We start from the raw sequence: 21,360 nt of genomic DNA, 5'->3' as shown, positions 1-21,360 counted from the left end.
CACAAAATGGGTTCAGATGATGTCTTACCCTGGCAGAAGTTGCTCAGCTATTTGACTATGTTTGGCTCCAGGCTGAAAATACTCTTTAAAAGAAAAATTTGTATGAAGTTATTCAGACTTCTCAACCTTTAGTATTATATAGAGTGATTATTGATTTATTCGTTTATTTATTTGTTTTAAAAATGACTTGGTGTAACACTGCAGTGAATTACATTTTTTAATGTGTCATTATTACAATGTACATACTCCATTAGTAAGCACATTTATGCATTTGCATTTTTTTTATCTGTAGCAGTTATACTCTACTGTGAGTTTCCTCTGGATGCATATCTAACTGTAAAAAGACCCCCCTTTTCACTTCTATCCTGCATTTCATGTGTTACTGTTCATTAAGTAATTCTTTTTCTGAGTCCTGCTTTTGTGCTCCTTTCAGCAGCTCTAAAAATGCTATGCCTGATTCACCATTGCTTTCTGCCTTCATTTGTACCCTCAGCTGCTCTGCTTTTGTGTGAGTGACAAAGGTGCACAGTAACCATGAGTCAGGCCTTTTACAGATCTTCTCATTAACATTGTTACCATTTTTACTTAAAAAAACCGACAACCTTTGGCTGAGTTTATCACCCATGAACAAGGGGATGTCCTGAACATTTGGTACTGAATTGCAGGCCATTCATTTTGTTCCTGTTTCTCTCATGAGACAAGACAATTCTGACATGTACTGAAATGCATTTTAATTTTGCTCTGTGGGAACTGGAGGAAGGATTACTGGGCATAACTTTGATGCTTGGTAGCTCCAAATTACTTTTTGTCCAAGGATTCCCAAGTTGTCTCCTAACTCACTGTAGCAAGGTTTCTGACACTTCATTTTTGCATATCAGGAAAATGAAGCATTTAGTAGAAGTAAACAAGTCACGTTGGTCAAGCTAGAAAATAAACATCAATTTGGTTAAGACCTCATTCTCAATGATAAAAGGCAAGGGTGCCAATCTAGGACACTCTGTAACATCCATGTGATCAGTTCTTTTCCCTTCACCACTCATACAATAAGTCTGAAATCCTGCCATTGTGAATGTGTGTCCATAACTCTTAAAGAAGATAGATCATTCTTTGGTATTTTAGCAAAATACTCAAAATAGCTCTTTGGAAAGAGGAAATAAGAAGTTAATTTGGGTTTTATATTTTTGTGTTGTTTTTCCCCTTGGTACTTGGAAGTTTCTTCCATGTCTTATATTTGGCATTATGTTACTAATCTTACTGGACTATTTCTATTCATCCAGACACAGAAAACAGTGCACACACACAGAGAGACAAAAAAAAAGCCCTAAGTGTAGGAATCATCTTAAACAGTATCAGAATTAAAAGTATCTATGAAACATGACATTTATGCTGCTGCCTGGTTCTGAATGCGTCTCAGATCAGAGGAGTACTTAACGAGGGTCTGACACTGCACGTCTAAAAGAAATGCTCATGTTTTTGGGGAAGCACAGTATTGCTCACAAGCTGGTTAGATATTAACCAGTCAGGTAATATCCCTTCTGTATATTACAAAGATAACTTCTGAGATCTTATTTCCTGTCTAGGCAATGCCTTAATCTGAAATGAGATCTCATTTCTGGGTTAAGGGAGATGCTTGATTTGGAAAACTAATTTGCAAATATGACTTACAGTGACCTCCACGTTGCTTTTCCAGGATAAATAGAGAATTTACACTGCCACTGAAATTAATCCACAGTAAGATTTCTAGTAATTTACAGGTTTTTCATGAAACTTTATTGGATGCTGAGTTTATTCACAGCAGACAAAATCTGAAATAAATCTGCCAGAGTCAATTGTGTTAATCCAGGCTTGCATTAATATTAATAGAAACAAAATCTAAGTATACATTAAATATATTGAGAGTTTATATGATTTAGGAGTGTAAAATATTACAATTACACTCGGTATATTTTTATTCAGTTTATAGCAGCCAGTAACACATACTCTTTGTTCAAGAGCTTTCCAGTGTGGATTTACATAGGTAATTTTTTCTCAGGCTGTTTGGTATTTGACATAAATCCTTTATTTCTGGAGTAAACCAATAATATAGTTTTCTATTTTTGAAAAGGAGATTTAACCTTCATGTTTGTGAATGAAAGCTGGAAATCCTGAGTCTAGAAAAGCCAAAGCATGAATTATTGCTACATAAAATTGCAGCTTTTCAGTGGGAGGAAAAGGGCTTTATTTTCATTTTAATCTTGGTCCTGTTTGTTGAATGCTTGGTGCTGGTGAGGCAGTGTGGGTGTACACACACACGTGGAGGTGTGAATGTGCACTTTTTCTTACACATTGAATCTGAACTGGAGTGTATTGGTGCCCTTCAGGAGTGTTTTTACAGGTGGTGTTTGTGGTAGATTAGTCACTGCCTGGTGCATGGAAAATGGGAATCATGATAATCTGGGGCCAGACATGGAAGTTTACTATTACTTGGGCAGACTCTCACTAAGAGGGAGAGAGACGGTTGTATTCCACCTAACAAACTCAAAAAGGCAGAAAGAGAATAGCAGGTGACACCAGCATAATCAGCATGTCATTCACAAAGTATACAGCTCCAGAAATCCACTCAAACATTTTCTTTCCTATTATTTCCTTTTTCTAGAAAAAGCAAGTGAGTCAAACAAAGATCCGGGTGATCTCCACCATTGTCTTCATCCTGGCAGGCTGCATTGTCTTTGTGACCATTCCTGCATTTATCTTCAAATACATCGAGGGATGGACAGCCTTGGAGTCCATCTACTTTGTAGTTGTTACTCTGACCACTGTTGGCTTCGGTGACTTTGTAGCAGGTGAGCAGCTTTGAGTCAATGTGCGCAAGGGCCTTGGCTCTTAGCATTTGTTTTCTGTTCCAGAGAGGAGGCTCTTCACAATGGGTTATATTCCAGTTAAATGATGCCAGGTGTTTCTGTTGGGATTAGTGTGCAGTAGGACACCAGGTTGATTTAAGGTCCAGGTGCCTTGCCATTTGTAGATTGCAAGCCTTCAGCAATGTAAATAATGGGAGCCTGCAAAGTCGTGATTATCCTTTATTGTGCAATGAATTATGCAAAAGTCAAATTACTTTCCCATTGAATTAAAGATCTGTATTAGTCCATTAGTGCTCAGTCTGAAGCTGACTGCAGAAGCAAGTAGCCCAAATGATGAATGGAGGACTGAGCCATAGGTCTGTAGAATTCTCTGGTCAGATACAGTAGTGAGCCACTACTACAGGAGCTGCAGCATTTCAGAACCTGCATTTTGTTTCCTAACCTTGGCAGAAATTTTGACATTGCAGTTGCCCTGTTAAGGAAAACTCTTGTAGGAGAGAAGGACTAATGGGGTATGTATCTCAGTGCTTGGAAGAGACTCTCTAAGATTAATACAGTACCAGCAAGAACTATAAATATCTACCCATATACAATTTCCAAAGAGGGAGTTGAGATAGTTGGCTGGAGAGATGAGAGATACATTTTTTTTTCACACAACTGCTTCGATAACAAAAACGTGGTTAAAATATGTGGACTTTTTTCCATCAGTGCATGACCTCTACTCCTTATTCCTGTTAGTGGTCCTAATTAAATGCATTAAGTTGCCTGTGTTAAAAACAGTCAAATTGTGCTTCTTAGTCCATATAAAAAGAATGAATTAAAAACACCAAATAAAATCACAAAATTTTCTTTGCTCAAGTAGTGTAGACAAGTCTTTTTGTAGAGAAGACTCTAATCCTCCTTTTTTATGACATACTGGCATAGAAGACATGAATTATTGAGGAAAAAATAAAGTCACTGAACAAAGAAAGACCCAGATATTAAAAAAAAACAGTTTTACGAGCATTCAGGTACAGAAGTGATTGTGTGACCTTTGTCCATTTTAACCACTTAGATGTCTAGAGGAACACTCTACTGATATTCTTTGGGGTATCACAGTATGAAATGAAACTATTTTACAGTATTTTTCTTAATAATACCACACCAGTATTGTTTAATAATATAATAGTAAAAAAGCTCTGAATATTAAATTGTTCTATATGCACATGATTAGGAGAATATAATCCACAGCTGGGTGGCTACTAACAAGCAGGATTTTTCAAAAATCAAATGGAAGACTCTGAATAAGAAAACTTCAGAGGCATTTTCATGATAAGAGTTTAAGGCAGGTGATCACCAGGAGATTTGGGCTTTATTTCTGGTTTTGAGAGATATTTTTTGCCCCTTTTATTTTCTGTCACTTTAATCTCTCAGTATCTCTGTTCCTTCAACATCAAATCAAAAATACTGTATCTTAATGGGTAAAACAGCATCAATGCAGCTATGCTGGCTTATTCCACCTAGAACAAATCCCAGCTCTTGGGAAACTGGGAGGTTTTTGTACTACTGTTGGAAATAAAATTGTGCATGGAGCCTGAAAAAACCTCTGTTTTTTCAGGCTCCATGCACAATTTTTATCTGATAGGCTGAAAAAAGTGGTCTCACACTTTCTCAGTCACCTGATTACTCTGCAAGATAGATCTAGACAATCTGTTTCCTAGTGAGCTTCCTCTGGGACACATATGATCAGGAGAGGCTTCTTGTACCATAGCAACAGCAGTCCCTGCCTCCCATTGTTTCAGACTCTTAAAAGACTGGAAAAAAAGAGTGTGATTCATGCAGTCTAGGGGGAGAGATTAACATCAAAACCAATATTTGGGTCCCTGCCAATTCTCAAATGTCTGACCTTCCACGAGGGTGTTCAAACACTGTAACTACACTCACATTGAGTCTTGATAAAATTAAAGAGTGGTAGAAATGTCTCAGATTGCAAAAAACAAAGGCGAAAATGCTGAACTGTATTTTGATTTTAACAGGGGGAAACTCTAAAATCTCTCTTCAGTCATACAGAGGTGTAGGTGTCTAGCTCTTGTCTAACCAAGGCTGGAGTCCAGGAAATATGCAGACCCCTGCCTGAGTCTCCTGGTAGGCTTGCTCTTCAGGCAGGGATTTACACAGGTACCACCAAGGTGGTGTTCACGTACACTGAGGGATATGGTGGTGCCTATGGGGCTCTGCAGACTCTGCTGCTCACTCTCTTCTGCTTAGGGCTGTGCCTGCCTCTCACTGGCTCTCATTTTGCAGTGCACATAGCACTGTGATGGGACTGAGAGTCTCAAAACTGAGGTTGTGGTTGCTTTCTTTTGTAAAAAATTTCTGTATTTTACTCTGTAGTAGGCAGCAACCTGGCTGTTACTGCACTTATTTGAGGCTCTTCGTAGTGCAGTAGGTTTGCCAAATGTCTCACATTCTTGCTTTGCCAGCTCATCCTGAGACTTTCATGAAGACCAATGTAGGATATCTGTTGCTTGGTTTGATCCATATCTCCTATGAAGTCACAGGCCAGAGAAGGCGTGTTATCCAAGCAGACTGTATAGCCTTATTTCCAGGGCTAATGCATGGTTGGCTTCCTGTCAGATACCCTGATTTGGAAGACAAAGCGATGTTTCTTTTTTCTGCACGTGTCTCTCAGTCATGTAGCTAAAACCAAAAAAATCTGGAAACTCTATAACCTCACGGGGTTGATCTGTAAATTTTCTCACCTACGAGGCTGCAGGCAGTTCATAATATGGAAGATTAGTGGTATTAAACTTTTTTCTTGGACATGTGTTTGTGGTGTTGCAAGTACTATCAAAGTAGAATTTCAGTGTTGCTTCAGTGTACGAGCAATACAAAGGAAAGCATTTACTGGGTGCTCTGGCAGGTCACATAGCAACAGAACAACAGGTAATTTTGAAGACTTTTAGTTGAAAACAGATGGGGTTTTAATCTAAAAGAGTGTCAGATGGGGTTCCTCCCATCTGATGGGCTTCTTGTCTTATTATCAGAACTACAGTGCTATTGACGAGTTAAGAAATACTTTTAGGCATTTCTCAGAATTGCAGATATTTTGTAATAATTTTGGCACCTCATGATTCGTAAGCATAAGTATATGCTTATTTCAGGAGGAAATGCTGACATCAAATATATGGAGTGGTATAAACCCTTAGTGTGGTTCTGGATCCTTGTTGGCCTTGCCTACTTTGCTGCCGTCCTGAGTATGATTGGAGACTGGTTAAGAGTCCTGTCCAAGAAGACACAAGAAGAGGTATGACTAGTAATTTCTCAGTGGTTTGTCATTTTACAAGAGAGATTTAAGTGCCTGATTCCTGTTTGTCTAAATAAGGGTGCTGCTCTGCATGACCAATGTTCAATATTCCTTGTGGTTTACTTCACTGTCTACCTTTGGTGTACAGTTAGCTCTAATCTTTAGCTCCTTCACAAAGGAAGGGATAAAAACAACTGAAGCAACCAAGGTTGTTACACCTCTGTCAGTACTCAAAAATACATAGAACACATCAGTAGGATTGCAATTATGGAATGAGACGCCAGCCTTTACTCTGAAACTAGCTTTGAAATTGTACTAAAAATTTCAGTGTTCTCTCCTTAAAAATGAAGAGATTTTCCTGTCTTTTCCTATGCCAGGGAATATGGTTCTGAATATAAGTTTAGATTCAGGTCCCTTACTCTGTGTACTCTGTTTTTAAAAGTTAAAGAAACTGAGTAGTCAGCATCAAGGAGAGCATGACTAAATTCACTCAGAACATGCTCTCCGCGATTCAAAGAGGATACTGCTAATGCTTCACTCAAATAAGTGTGGAAAATAGAAAGGGAGTTTCCATGACTCTAGAGCTGAAGCCTGTGGTGGAGGATGTTAGTAATATCATTTCAAATTTTAAGGCAATCTCTGTATTACTAGCAAAGCTTACCTGGCAGGGTTAACCAAAGAGCAGGAAAGACAAAGTTTGGCAGGGGCATAGTGCTGTTTCTAATTTTTGAGGGCATCTACAGCACCCAAGGCCTGGTGCACCCCTATGCATCTCCATTAATAAAGGGGACTGCAGAAGGTTTGGCTATTGCGTTGATCATCATCAGGCACCCAGAGCTGGGAATCTGGTCTCCCACATGGATGCAAGATGCCTTCTGCCACAGTGCTAAATGGACACCTGTGCATCGGGCCTGCAGGAAAAAAGATAACTCCTTGTGGGTTACTGGATGCAAAAACTTGAGTTCAGGCTGCAGCAGCACAAACCATTGACCATGGTGGGCTCCTGCAGACACTGTACTCCTGAATCTGTTCTCCTTTAGCTGAAGTTTGAAAAAGGCCTGTTTTAACTACAATGTTGCTTGGTCATTTATCTTGGTATTTCTCATTTTGGAAGGCTTATATATTCAATACAGCCGTCACTTGGTGCTTTATTCTTAGCCATTATTCCAGCCTCCAGTGAAAAGGAGTAAAACAGAGAAAGACAGTAGGACATTCAAGGATATGCTCGTAGTGCCCACACAGAATGTGTGCTGAAAACTCCTCCAGATGGCTTGAGAGTGTGGTATTTGGACAGTTGTGGAATGGAAACCTCCGTTAAAGACAGCTACATTTGTCCCTGAGAATGAACCCTAGACTGGAGGAATCAGAGGGCCACTTGAAATTATCTAACGCGTATTTAACATTAACTGCTCTGTGACTCTGTGGCCCTGAATAGAACCTTCAGTGGGACTAAACAGCTGCATCCATGAGCAGTAAAGGAAAACACATTACTGTACTGCTGCCCTGGTTGTTGTGCTGTTCCAAAGCATACTGGTTTAACTGTATGTGATTAACTTTGCCCACTCTTGACCATCTACTGCTGACATTATGAGTCAGGAATTTTGTTCTTAATCAAGGATGGATTAGCATGAACCTGTCCCATCATGTAACACAGCTATAAAATGTGTGGGGTGGTAAAGTGACACAGGCAGATGAGTTCTGTGTCACGTAAGATCAGTTGGTATGTTTAGAGTTTGCCCAGTGTAACCACTTTGCTACTGGAGCTTGGGTCCAGATGGATGCAGTGGAGATGGGACCACCCCCCAGTTTCATGCCAGAGAAGAAACTGCTTGTGCTGCTGTTCTACAGGAAAGATTTTGCTTTTTTTTTTTTTTAATTAATTTCTCTTTCCTCATGTTGTAAAGGTTGGAGAAATAAAAGCTCATGCAGCAGAGTGGAAAGCAAATGTGACAGCTGAGTTCAGAGAGACACGGAGGCGGCTCAGCGTGGAGATCCATGACAAACTTCAACGGGCAGCCACCATCCGGAGCATGGAGCGCAGGCGCCTGGGCCTGGACCAGCGAGCCCACTCCTTAGACATGCTCTCTCCAGAGAAGCGCTCTGTCTTTGCTACCTTGGAAACAGGACGCTTCAAGGCCTCCTCTCAGGAAAGCATCAACAACAGGCCTAACAACCTGCGCCTTAAAGGGTCAGATAAGCTCAACAAGCATGGGCAGGGGGCATCCGAGGACAACATCATTAACAAGTTTGGATCGTCTGCCAAGATGACCAAAAGGAAAAACAAAGACCTCAAAAAGACCATGCCTGAGGATATGCATAAAATTTATGAGACCTTCAGAAACTATTCCTTGGATGAAGAAAAAAAGGAAGAGGAGACAGAGAAGGTGTGTAATTCCAAGAACTCTTCTAGCACTTCAGTCCTGACCAAGTGTATCCAGCAGCACTCAGACCTGGAAAATGGAGTGATTCCCAATGAAGCCAAAGAAAGGGAGCATAAAAACAAAGTGTTACTTTAAGACAAAAGTTAAATGTAGAAGATGCTTGACTTGAATGAACAATGTTGGTGGTTTTATATACATATATATTGAGACACGTGCCTTATACAGACTCCTTACTCAGTCTGAATTATATAGCATCGAAGAATATTTCACTGTGCCATAAAGACTCAAGCTTGCTCTGCCAAAACAAATCAGGAACACAGCACTGCAGAATGGCAACAGAAAGCTACGCACATGGAAATTTCAGCCTGTGTAAGATTACCAGGGCAAGACACAAAGGAAGGGATTGAACCATGGCAGTATCGCCAGAATGCTCCTACCATGGTGTGCTATTAGACAAAGGGCAGCTATGCAAGAAGAGCCTATGAAAGGGATGAAAAACAGTGTATCTTTGTCATGGAGTATGCATCCATAAAGCCTTCCCCTGGTGATTAAAAAGAGGAGAAATGAATGGAGAGAACTAGAAACCTTCAGTAAGGCTTAGTTTACGTTTTGGCACGTGATCCAAGCTAGATTTTTTTTTTTCCGTATTTTTGAGTCAGATGCATTACCTTTTCTAAATGCCAAAAGAATGTCCATGGACACCGCCAGCACCTGGGTGCTGGTTTGAAAATCAGCACAGACATAAGTAAGGGTTGGATTGCTCTTTTCATTAAAAAAAAAAAAAAAGAAAAAAAAGAAAAAACTCTGTGGGTATTTATCTTAAGCAGTGAAAAAAAAAAGAAAAAAGAAAAGAAACAAATGGATTTTTTTTTCTCATGTAGGAAAATTCAATGTAAAGTCACAGCAAGAAAGTGCATATGAAGAAAATATAACATCTCATGATATTGTTTAAAAGAAGAGAAACATCAATTTAATATTTGGCTAGATGTATAAAACAGTGGGCCAACTTTTTTTCTTTTTTTTTAATAATTTCTCATTCACACTTTCTACCACTGGAACAAACCCTTCTATTTAATGCTGTAAGACTATAAGGACAGAAGGGAAGCTATAGCTTTTGCATGTCAGCAAACTGCTGTTCTCTAGCTGAATCTGAATTTTTAAAAATAGACATAAGAGCTTACATGTGATTCAAATGAGGGCTCCCATAGAATCTCAGGGCTCTCTGCCCCCTTTTGCTGGGTTTGGTTTAGACATAAGCTGCTGTCATAATCTCAGAAAAAAAAAGAAATTTAGGAAGAAAAATATTGTGGTAATCTTTTAAGTGCTTATAGCTTTAAGTGCCATTAATGCTATCATATTTTGTAACTTTTTAAACAAGTATTTGGAATTATTTGGTTTATTTCCTTTCAGGTACTATCTGTGTTGGATATTTGATATTCCTTTTATTGATAAAAAGTAAACATGAGCTCTCTGCATTTCTAGAGTAAAGTGAAATGTAACTAAACTGGGGGCATTTTTAAAAAATCTTCTGTGCTGTCTGGGCATATGGATATAAAAAACAGAATTGTGTCTAGACTTCACAGGAAATATTCAAAGAAGAGGCTGCAAAATAATTAACAGGAATTGCAAAACATACTAAATTTTTTATAGCATCATTGGGCTACTGGGTGGGCCATTACAGATAGAAGATTTTGCATGCTGGAAATGAGAAACACATGATTGTACCAGCAATGCTTTCTCTAAGCTTTCACAAAACCCTAAATATTCTTGCAATTCGAACTGTAGGCTTTTATGTAAGGTAAGCATGGATGTTGATTGCAGAGACTCCTGCAAGCTAGTCAAACATACAGACATGCACATGCAGACACGGACTTTTGGAATTGCATGCCGATGTCTACATACACAAAAATGCATGTGTCATTCTGTGACAGTTTCTGAGATTTTATGCACAATGAGACAACTCAAAATCAAACTGGCCACCAGAATACATGATTGCCATGGCTATGAATGGAAGCATGGCAGTGCGAATGCAAATTTTGAGTATACATATTTGCATATCTAATGACTCTGCTGGATTTCCAGGAGTGAGCCAAATTCCACTAGTGCAGAGGAGGAAAGAAGTTCTTAGTTTGTTTTGTCTGCTGGTTCACTTCTCTTGAAATGTCTTATCATCATTTTAATTTCATTATCTGTCTGAAAATCAAGGATGGAAAAGCAATGTTTGAAAAATTTCAGGTCATTTGGGATTGCTCTAACTCAAAAAGATCCAAGAGAAATTGAATTCTGCTTACTTCACCAGTGAATCGTATGGTGCAGGGCTGCACTCTGGCTTTACCTTACCAGAGGCAGGGCAGTAAGCCCAGTCCCCGGGGAAGGTTCCACTTGACTCAAGAACTGCCGTGGCTTCTGGAGACTTTTGTGCCAGGCAGCCCTGTGCTTGGCTTCGCAAACACGCAGATGGCAGCTTGTGACCATCCTCAGTCCCATCCTCCTCAAGCCACAGGCAGACACCAGCAAGGTGCAGGTCTCCTCAAGCACTGGAGTTCTTTAGCCTGCCTGTTACTGCTGATTTTGGGCAGGCCTTGAGTGCCACATATGAACAAATCTTCTGAAGTCTCATCCATGAGCATCACTAATTCTGTAGTGCCAGGATGGATGAAGCGTATCTGGATGTACCAAGGCTGTTCAGATCTGGTGTTTTACTGGCAGGAGGTTAGGAGTGAAAGCTACAATTTAGATTTGCGTTTGAATTCCAGAAAAGGTTCAGAAGTGCTCAGACATATGATTTGGGTCTGAGAATTAAAGTAATGCCTCGTTACATCATCCTGCGCTTTGCATCTATGAAGGATCTGGCACCCAAAAGCATCTCACCTGACTCTGAAAGCATGCAATACATTCAGTTTGTGCAAATAATTCTCCTTGGTTACCAAATGCCAAGATCAACATCATGCATGCAGTGTTCTCTGTTTGTCAGATGAGTTCTTCTCACAAGAAATGCTTGCCTGCAATAGAAAAGTTCTGCACAGTCACACAGACATCTGTAAGGATATGGGAGATGCATTTTCCGTATGTGAAATACAAGGTTTAGTCATAGCCAGGGGTCTGTCTTGTAGGAATTGTCTGTGTGAGCAGGGAGTTGAACAGCAGGCAAATCACAGAAAACAAGTCAACATGGACAAGTGACTCAGGAGGCAAAATTTGTTGGGCAAATTCAGAACTGTTTGCTCTGATGTAAGAGAAGGACAATGACATATTTGCATAGTTTTAATCTTAACTTTCTGTGTTCTCAGTCTGTCCCCTGTCCAGATTCTAGGTGATGGTGTGTGTGTCTCATTCTAGTTTCTGCGTGGCCACGTCATGCAGGAGCCACTGGCTGACATTTTACTAGCTGTTTCTTCAGCATCTCCTGGTTTGGAATATAATAGTTCAGGGACAAAAGGTGATGCTCAGTAAACTCTCAGCGACATACTGAGCAGAGCATTTGATGACCTTTTATATCAAAGCAAATTGCTCTCTTTCATTCCTCTCCATTTCTGTGTCTGTGGAACTTGCTGAGAAAGTTGCCAGGCTACTACAGGAGTAAATATTTTCTTCTTGATGATTTCCTATTAAATACCTCAATATACATAATTTTTATTATAATATGGGAAGTGCAAATGGTGTATTTCATAGGGGGCCAGACAGAAACATCTTGACACCTAAAATGACATTTTAATGAGCTAAATTGCTTTTCCCCTTTTAAAGGGCACCCCTTGGTTTTAATTGTCTGCAACAGCTTAAGAGAGAATCTCAGCTCAAACATCATATGTTTTTATGGCTAAAATTCTCATCCTCTGGCATTTAGTAATACCTATAAAAAACTTGTCATGTTATTTCTAGTGAGGCTGCTCCACCATTACAGGAAAGTTTTAGCAAAAGTAGTCTGAACCATATCCAAAACTTATTTCTCTAAATTAGGCCCTTTCCCAGCAGCCTGAAAATACGAAGTCAAACAAAAGGGTGGGTTACTCACTTTAACTCTCAGATCCTGCCCTGAGCATAACATTGACATGGGAATTGGGACCTGAAAGAACAAAGGAAACATGGATTTTCTGTAGCTGCACCCCTCACACACAGAGGACAGCTCAGCTGCTGTACTCCTACAGCTTTCAGCTCTGCAGTCTGACTTTCCACTGGCTTGTGCAGGAGAATTCTGCTATGCCACTTTGGGGATCCTCCTGAACCATTAACCATCATAACCATCACTGAATTCATGCAGATACTGTTTTTCAAAAGATTTGTAATTTCATTACCACTTAATAGGGAACATTGTTTCTAATAAATCCTAGAAATAATAGTAAATAAAATAATCCCCCTCAGTGATTTATATTCATGAAACCTGATTTTGCTTGTTGCCATGAAACTGTAAATCATCTGAGCTTCTGCTGCCTGTCTTTATGATGTCTCTAGTACCAGTGTGTTTCCTCCAAAGCCATTAAAGGACTATGCCAGAGACTTTCTGTAGAAATCTCTAACCCATAACAAGTGATATTATGTCTGAGTTCAGGTTGTTAAAAACCCTGTCCTTAAAAACCCTGCATTTTTTGGAAGTATTTGTATTTATGTTGTACATGGGCCGTTTCTTTGCCAGCTTTGGTTTTCTCAGGGGTTTATTTGTGTTGTCAGGTTGCATGATGTCTGCTACTCTCACTTTTCCCATTGTCCACTAGAAATAAATTACAGGCAAAGACCAGGCATCATGTTATGTTGTGTACTAACCTAGAGCAGGAAGTGTCCTACTAAACAGATACGAATTTGAAGGTGACTGGGGACAGCTTCAGTCCTCCCTGTGCATTTACTTGTCCTGAGCTATGTTTTGTCTAATCTAAGGCCAAAATCTTCCCCTGTAAGTCTGTGCAGTAAAGTGAAGCTAGCTTGTTATTTTTTAGCTTTTTATGGCAAAGACCTGCTGTTTTAACTCATCTCTGCTGTGCAATTTATACTTACTGGAATGGCGTTATATCACTAAACACAAATGAGCTCAGTTTCAGAAACAGTTCCCTAGGCATTTAAGTATCAATGAAAACACATGGAAAATCAACACAAATCTGTGGAACTCAAAGGCTTGTAGATTAATGTATGAAACTGATTGGCTGAAATGCATCAGCAAAAAAATGTAGATTTGAAAATTCCTTTGGGTTGCTGAAATTTTCCCAAGGTCCCTATCTACTCTACCACCAATAAGTTACTCTCCTTAATACCACTGCTGAATTGGATCATATTTTTCCTCCTGCCACTGCAGTTCATAACGTTGTTAGTCTCTGTTGACTTGTGTTGTTGAAATCACTGAGGAAGCAGTTGCAAAAGCGAATTTGGGGTTGTCCTGATGTAGCCAGTGCATAGTCTGTGAGCTGGATCATGCTGGGATGGGAAGGTCACTCTAAAGGCAAGTCTTACCCACCACACTGAGTTCTCAGGAACCAGTTGAAGAACGGCCCCATGCAAACACCTCTCACATGGCACACATAACTGGTTCTTGCACACAGATTTACTGGTGGTGCCTCCTCGCTCCATGCAGGTAGATGTGAACTTCTTGTGCTCCCTCATCTCTGGTTACAAGTCACATCTGAGCTAAGTCTTATCACCAGGAAATAACGGGCCTGCTGCTTTTGGGGGAAAGTGCACATTGCTATAGCATTTAGCCTTTTGAGGCAAAGAGTATCTGCTTTGCCTTACTGATCCTGAGAGCAAAGCAAAGGCAGATGATACTTGGCATGTGAGAGAGAATACTTCTGTCTCCCAAATACGTTCTATCCCCAAAGTCCTTTTTATTGTGAGAGCTGGGTGCGCTCAAGAGGAAGGCTTATGGCGCTTTTTTGAGATGTAAGCCAAACATACCAGCTTTTACCATTTAGCAGTTTCTTAGATCCTGGAATAATATAGTAGCTTTAATTAGAAAAAAGCAGTCTAGATTCATATCTTCCCAACAATTTAAATTTATTCAGGGCAGTGTATCAATGTAGTTTTAGAGTGATTTTTTTCCAAATTCTAGTAGAATTTGATCTGGACCTTGGACAGTACTGAGAAACCACTATTAGTCATTTTCAGCTTTTTGTTTGAAAAAGAAGTTTCTTAAAATTTGGGGAAACACTTTTTTGGGATGCTGTTCTACTATTTTTTCCTGATCAACTTAAAATTATACTATAAACAATCAGTAAAACCAGTTGCAAGGATGTTCTATCTACTTTCTTGTCTCTGTCCCTCTTTCTTTCTTTCTGTAAGATTTAATGGTGCTTTAGAAAGTCATTCTCAGAAAAATGACAGTTTCATAAATGTCATTACCAGGGTGCAGAGCAGAATTTGCTTGTACCATCTTGATAAGTTTTGCTGCTATTGTTGTTATTTTATGATGTAATGTTTTAAAAGATTGAAAAAAAAATTGGAACAAAGACCATCCAGATGAAAACACTTTTCCTGTTGTTTTTTTAAATCTTTCTGTTGTCTAATCATCCAGCAAGGGGATGTAATTAACCTTCTCTTTTGCATATCTCTAGAAAACTGTGCCTTGCTGGTAATATCACTTTTGCTGGACCTTTGGGCTTGGTTTTGCCCCTTCTACCTTTTCTCCCTGGTTGATGATCCAGATTCCCATGTTTCCTGGGTGTGTAATTTGGGAAGCCATGGTGCTGGGCTGGTTTCAAAAGAGAGACTTAAATTTCCAGTCGTCCCTTTACCCATACTGAGCCATTTCTGCATTTAGTGACTAGTCAATAGGGAAGCAAGAAACAGAACATTGAGGAGGCTCTGTCTCTCTTTCCAAGTTTCTTTCCAAAGAAATTATTTGCTGGGATGACTGGAAGAAATTACTGATGGGGAGAGGAGGTGAAGGTTTTTGACTTTGGGAAGCACAGACAAAGTTGGGGTTGTCTTTTGCTGTGATATCTTTTGCCTTTTTGCAGCTTTTTGGATGTTTGTGTATTGACTGATTTCTGTGTGAGGCCTCAGATTCCCTCGCTGTCTTGTTTTTCCTTTAGATTGGGAAACTGCAGCACAGGCCAGTCCACTCACAGAGGGGTGCATACTCTTGAACTATGTTCCTTTTTTCAGCAAATGGGGGTGATAAAAAATTACAGTAAGCATGGTTCATAGTTCTGCATAGTGTGTATAGGGACCCCTCATGGCCAAACCTTCGCTTGACTTTGAGAGAAAAAAATAAAGAAAAAAACCTTCTCTGGACGGAGCAAAACAATCTTCCCCTTTTTTGTGCTAGTTTTTATATGCTGTTTATGCTACTCAGTCCATACTGATTCTTGCTACTTGTGTATTAACTGTGCCAGTCAAGACATATTTCTCCAAAGCCCACCTCCATCTCCAAAATTATTTCTCTTTCCTTATGATCATGAGTCTTTTAATTGGACCTACTTTAGCTACTCTGTATCACTCATTTTTCATGCAAAAATGGTTGTTTGCATTTTCTAGTTTATGCACATTCTACTTGTTCAATTGATTTCCAGGTCCAGACTTCATCAAGCTACAGCTGTTTGCTCTGACTTTGTGACCTGTTGCAGGGGGTATACAGATGGTACTTAAGTTTCTGGAGTCCTCCAGAAAACGGACCTATTTAGCAAACTGACCCAAGTCATTGTTCCTAGAAGTGATTGAGAAAGACAAAGGAAAGAAGAAAAAACCCCAAAAAACCAGCAAAAGCCGAAAGGTGGATGTATGAGAAATTGTGAATACCTTCTTTTTCTCCAAAACCTATATTCAGGATGCTGGGGGTCCCACTAAGATTCTTGCTTAAAAATTATTTTCTCAGTACAGTCTGCTGTTTTGCAGAACACCAACTGTTTCGAAACAAATTGTTAACATGGTAGAAAACCAATTAAAGTTGCTCTAGAAACAATAAATTACTATATAATAATACAGTAACATACTGAAAGTGCGTAGTTTAGGGAGGAATATCCCACAGAGATTTCACAGCACATTTTTTGGCCTGGCAGTTGTCACTGCTTTCCAGAAAAGCTTTAGATCATTTCCATGGGGGACCCTAGAGACTTTCCCCACTGTAGGAGATTGCCTCTGGGTCATCCCTTCCTTTCATTCTGGCACAAGGTGCTGATGTTTTTCTTGATGGAGAACTCTTTTGACAGTGCCATTTCTGAGGCAGAACAATGTAAATGTCATTACTGAACCCAATTTAAACAGGATGGATGGACACCGTAAGTTTGACTTGAAGCAATTAGCTAAATGGACCTGTGCCACTATTTCCTCCTAAGTACAGTTACCTCTTTGGGAAGAATAAAGCAGTAAATTAAGACTGTATTACATTCCAGAGCATGTGGTGACTGTGAATCTTGGTTGTGCATATGAAGAACTTGTTTAAAATATCCACTCCATTACACTGAGCCACAGTGTGCCAAATAGCTTAATTGGTGGGGGTCCAAAACTGTGATCCTTCTCTCATTTACAACCATTAGAATCACTTTAAAAAGAGAAGAGTGTAAACTGAGCAACACAGTTCTACCTGTCAGCAGAAATCTGAATGTTTCTTGAGGTGAACAGTTGACTCCCATGTGCAACCAAAGTGGAGAAAAATAGGACTACTGCAATTCCTGAGGGGGAAAAAAGCCAAAAACCCACCATAACAAAACATAACAGCAACACCCCCCTTCCCCCTAATCCCAAATAACAACAGCAGTCACAGAGCAAAAGCTTTTCCCTATGCCACTATTTCATTGAATATATCTGGCCTTCTGTGCATTTCATGCTTTTGCAGGTGGCATCAATGAAAATTAAGACATGCATAGTGCCTTTTGCTCTTGTTAACCTTTCAGAGCTAATCCAGTGAGGAGAAAGTCAGCTTCCTGTTAATCCTTTGTAAGCAGTATGCAAAGATCTTAGAGTTGCAGGTTTATTGCTTCCCCCTTGCATGAGTATCTGGGCAGAAAAAGAGACAGAAAATTCTACAAAGGACAGAGTTTGGGCCTGCAAATCTCTTCTTCCTACAAGGGTTTGTGGGAAAGACACACACAGTGCATTCCAGAGCACAAGCTGGAAATGTGATTGAAATGATTGAAATGATTGAAAAAGAAACAAAACAGCACATAAACTGAGGCTGTTTTGCAAAGAGTCATTAAATACAGACAGGAACCTCATGAGATCATTTTTATGATGTCATATTACAGATTTGGGAGTGACTTTTAAGATGTCACAGCAGGAAAAACAAGAGCCCTGGCAATCACTGTCACATGTGTTGAAGCCTTTGGAGAGGCTGGAGCCGGGCTAATCGATAACTCCTCCACAGTGAATAGAGCAGCAGACGTTTGAGGGATTAAGCACAAACAAATGATGACTGTGTGTTTTGTAACAAGGGAAATAGGTGCTGTCTGAGTAACAGCAAGATTTCAGCCTTAGGTGCTGAAAGATACAAGTTGTGCTGTCAGATTTACACCAAACTGCTTAATCCTCCAACCAGGGGTGGCTGAAAGACAACAGCCTACTCAGGTATTTAGTTCAGACTTTATCCTAGAGCAGGTCCATCTTGTGGGGAATTCATGCTGTACTGTGAAGCCAATTATATTCTTTTATTTCCATTTCTTATTCTGGTGTAGCTCAATTTGACAAACTAAACATATTTTGTCAAGCTGAAAAAAAGACAAAACCCAACTAAATACAAAATAGCAACAAATACCCCCTTGTAGGCTGCAACTGTCACTTTTTTCCCCTTGGATTCCTTCAGCATAGCTGCCTACTGAGAATGATTTATAACAACATTTATCATGTTGTTTTTGAAACAGCAAGTCTTACTGTTTGAAGAAAGGTATATGACTGCATTTCTCATGAGAAGGAAAAGAGGAGGAATCTCCCTGAAATCTGGGCTTGTCTTAAACTAGAAAATAAAATTTTTGGTAGCTCATTCTGCAACTATGATTTCCTTTTTAGCAGGAAGTTATTTTATATTTCACCTCCTAACAAGAGCTTTAAATGAATAATTTCATTTCTGCTTTTGATTGCTTAAGTTTCCTGCCTTTCTAAGCCTTCACTAATCTATGAAAATAGGTGGCTTCCTTTCTGTAGAATGGACCTCCCTCCCTCAGGCTGAGTACTAATAAATTAGCCCTGCCTACTTGCAATCCTGCATGAAGCAATTCCAGCTCGTTAGCTCTTCTTTGGCAGTTACCAAACAAGCCAATGTAATGCAACGGCAAAAGGGGTTTGGGCTGTGCTTGGCAATGTCTCTTGCCCATCATTAGTCACACATCCCTCCCTGGATTTCTGATTCCTGCTTGTCTGCTCCTCACTAATGCCTATAACAAGGGGCTTGCCTACAGTAAATTTAATCTGGGCTCTCTATAAAGTAGTTACTGGTGGTTTTTTTGTGTGTAAGGCCAAGCTGTGAAGGCCAGGAAAATGGAGGTACTTTCTATAGAAATCATAGTGACCACCATATTTGTGATCCTCAGGCTCTTTGTTTTAAGCAACGGCCATCTCTGGTGTGGGGATCTCTGCATATTGGTCTAGACAGACATATCTCCTATTAACATGTATAATACACTGCCATTAAGCATCCAGATGATGGGGAAACCAGTACACTGGGGATGCTCTCAGGTACTGAAAGAAGTTCCAAAGAAATAAAGAGATACACGTCAAACCTTGTAGCTTAATAAGAGGAAATAGTTAAGTCTTTTAAGTCTTTTCTTCTCTGTGTCTCCTGGCATTACTTAGTTATTTGATCAGTTTGTTGGCCAGTGTGTACAAAGAATGAAAAGAAGACCTACAGGTGCTTATGGACCTAAAAAAGGGACTTCGTTTAACAGCACTGTGTGGTTTGGAAAGGAAAACTGTCTTGTAGGGAGAAAATGAAGACTCTTTAGTGGAGGTTTTCCTGTCCATTAGTGTAGTCATCAATAACTTGCCTCACAATCAATGTGCATCTGGAGAGCAGAAAGTCAGAAAGCATCGGTTGAAATGTGAACCTGTCAAGCCATAAATCCAGATATGTCGGGGTCCCTTGGCCGGGCAAAGATGTGAACGTGTTACTGTGACACAGGTGGGTGTGGCGGGGACACTGCAGTGCCAGCATTAAATGAGGGCTGCTGCAGGGTCGGCAGAAGTGGGGTTTCTTCTTCTGTGATCAGGGCCCTTCTTTGGCATCTCTTGTCCATTTAGAGACTGAAATACTTTGAGTATTTTAACAACCATAACAACAAAATCCTTACGTTTTTGCTTCATTGTAACAAAAATTCTGCTATATCTTGATGGGTACTAGGAGTAGTTTTCCAGAGAAGCAAACTCTGCTAAATAATAAGATTTATTTTAAAAAAATTATTTTAGGAAAGTAAAGTAGAAGTAGATTGGATTAAGGAATACTGTGTTTAGATCAGATTTGAAATAGGGATTTGATCAAACATTAGATGCAAAATTGCACAAGGCTAGCAAAATACTATGACAAACCTGGGCTAAGGACCGACTGGAAAAGAGATGAAATCTTGGTAAAACTGGAGCTCAGAGTTACTGGTCTTTCAATTCAAAGATAACCTCTGGAAGCCAAAAAATAAAAAGCCACTTGTGGGTCAAACCAAATTGAAGTAATATCTTTGCAGTGAAATACAAAAGCAGAAAAAACCCTCCAGTCAAATTAAATTGGAATTAATTTTATCTTTTCAATCTGAAAGCAAATGTCACATTTCCATTTAAAATGAACTTTTCCCTGAAAGTTAGAGGAGCCATCTATTACTTCAAATGAAAAAAAAAAGGCTTACAAAGGGGAAAAAATGCTTTGCCTTTTTTTTTTCTTCCAGATGAATAATCAACATATTATTCAACTGAATTTGGTTTGTCAACCCAAATGAGAAGAGTCAGATGCTTTAGCCAGCAGGAGGCATATATGGCTCAAGTAGGAGCAGGCTGGTTCTTTCCTGTTGTACACTAAAACTCTGAGCAGCTCTGAAGCCTGCTCTCACCAGTGTGCATTGAGCACAATCACTAAATCCTAGAAAAAACAAGCTCGTGTTTTGGAAACATAGACTTTTCCCATTAGGAGTTTAATGTGAGGAACCAATTCTCAATAAAGCAGCCAGTGCTAAGGTTAGGGCATGTATGAACTCTTGATCATTTAAATTATTTTGGTAGCATAGTAAATGCTATCTGTGTATTAATTTAAATTCTAGGCAGAGTATGTTTTCTTCCTTGAGGTTCTTGTTTCAGCTTCATATTTAACATACTGTGTTGTATTTTTAAAGTCACAGAATTTACATGAAGCACTAAGAAGACAGGAGTATGTGAAGCGCAGAAAAAATTGTAGTGTTGTTAGTGATGTGATGATTAATATTTACTTACTTTTTTTTCCCCCATGGAGCACTTCCTTGACAGATCTCATGTTCTAGGAAATAAAAATTAATTATTGTCACAAATACTTAGGAAATATCATTATTCCTACTTTATAGCATAGGAAATGAATTAGATAATTCAGGTTACACAGAAACCTGTGTCCAAGCAAGGGTTTTAACTCTTGACTTGTTGCTATGTGCTCTAGTAGCTGACCAGCCATGCTATCTTGACTATACCATGGCTCAGGTACAGCTTTTCCTATAAATAAACTGCTGAATTAAACTTTGAGAGTATTCCATGTACTTTTTTTTAAATTAATTGCTAAATTGCAGTCAGACTTTCACAAAACTGGTAGTTGCCAGAATTAAGATTGTCTATGCACCTTAATTCCTCTTATGTCTGCTTTATGGGACAATCTTTGATTTACATCATCCCATACTTGTCATGGGGCTTCTGTCTCATGCCCTGTGTTCTGATCAGTTATGGAGTACTTTTATCTGTTCCTTCATGTTCACTGTGTAAACCTTGGCCTTATTTACTGACA

General features: G+C 39.4%; 1 protein-coding gene across 1 annotated transcript in view; it reads left to right on the top strand.

The window, feature by feature from the left end:
• KCNK10 (potassium two pore domain channel subfamily K member 10) overlaps positions 1-20,936 on the top strand; it is a 69,689-nt gene extending 48,753 nt beyond the window's left edge. Inside the window, exons 5-7 of the mRNA XM_042047688.1 lie at positions 2,636-2,822; positions 5,984-6,126; positions 8,031-20,936. Coding sequence (XP_041903622.1) covers positions 2,636-2,822; positions 5,984-6,126; positions 8,031-8,642 — 942 coding nt within the window. The 3' untranslated portion in view covers positions 8,643-20,936. The remainder of the gene's footprint in view (positions 1-2,635; positions 2,823-5,983; positions 6,127-8,030) is intronic.
• The last annotated feature ends 424 nt before the right edge of the window (positions 20,937-21,360 follow it).

Source organism: Corvus kubaryi, unplaced genomic scaffold (assembly GCF_017639235.1).
Source record: "Corvus kubaryi isolate FWS band 111438036 unplaced genomic scaffold, C.kubaryi_AGA036_p1.0 66, whole genome shotgun sequence".
Lineage (NCBI taxonomy): Eukaryota > Metazoa > Chordata > Aves > Passeriformes > Corvidae > Corvus > Corvus kubaryi.
Note: the sequence above shows the minus strand (reverse complement) of the source record. Positions and strands in the feature narration are given on the sequence as shown.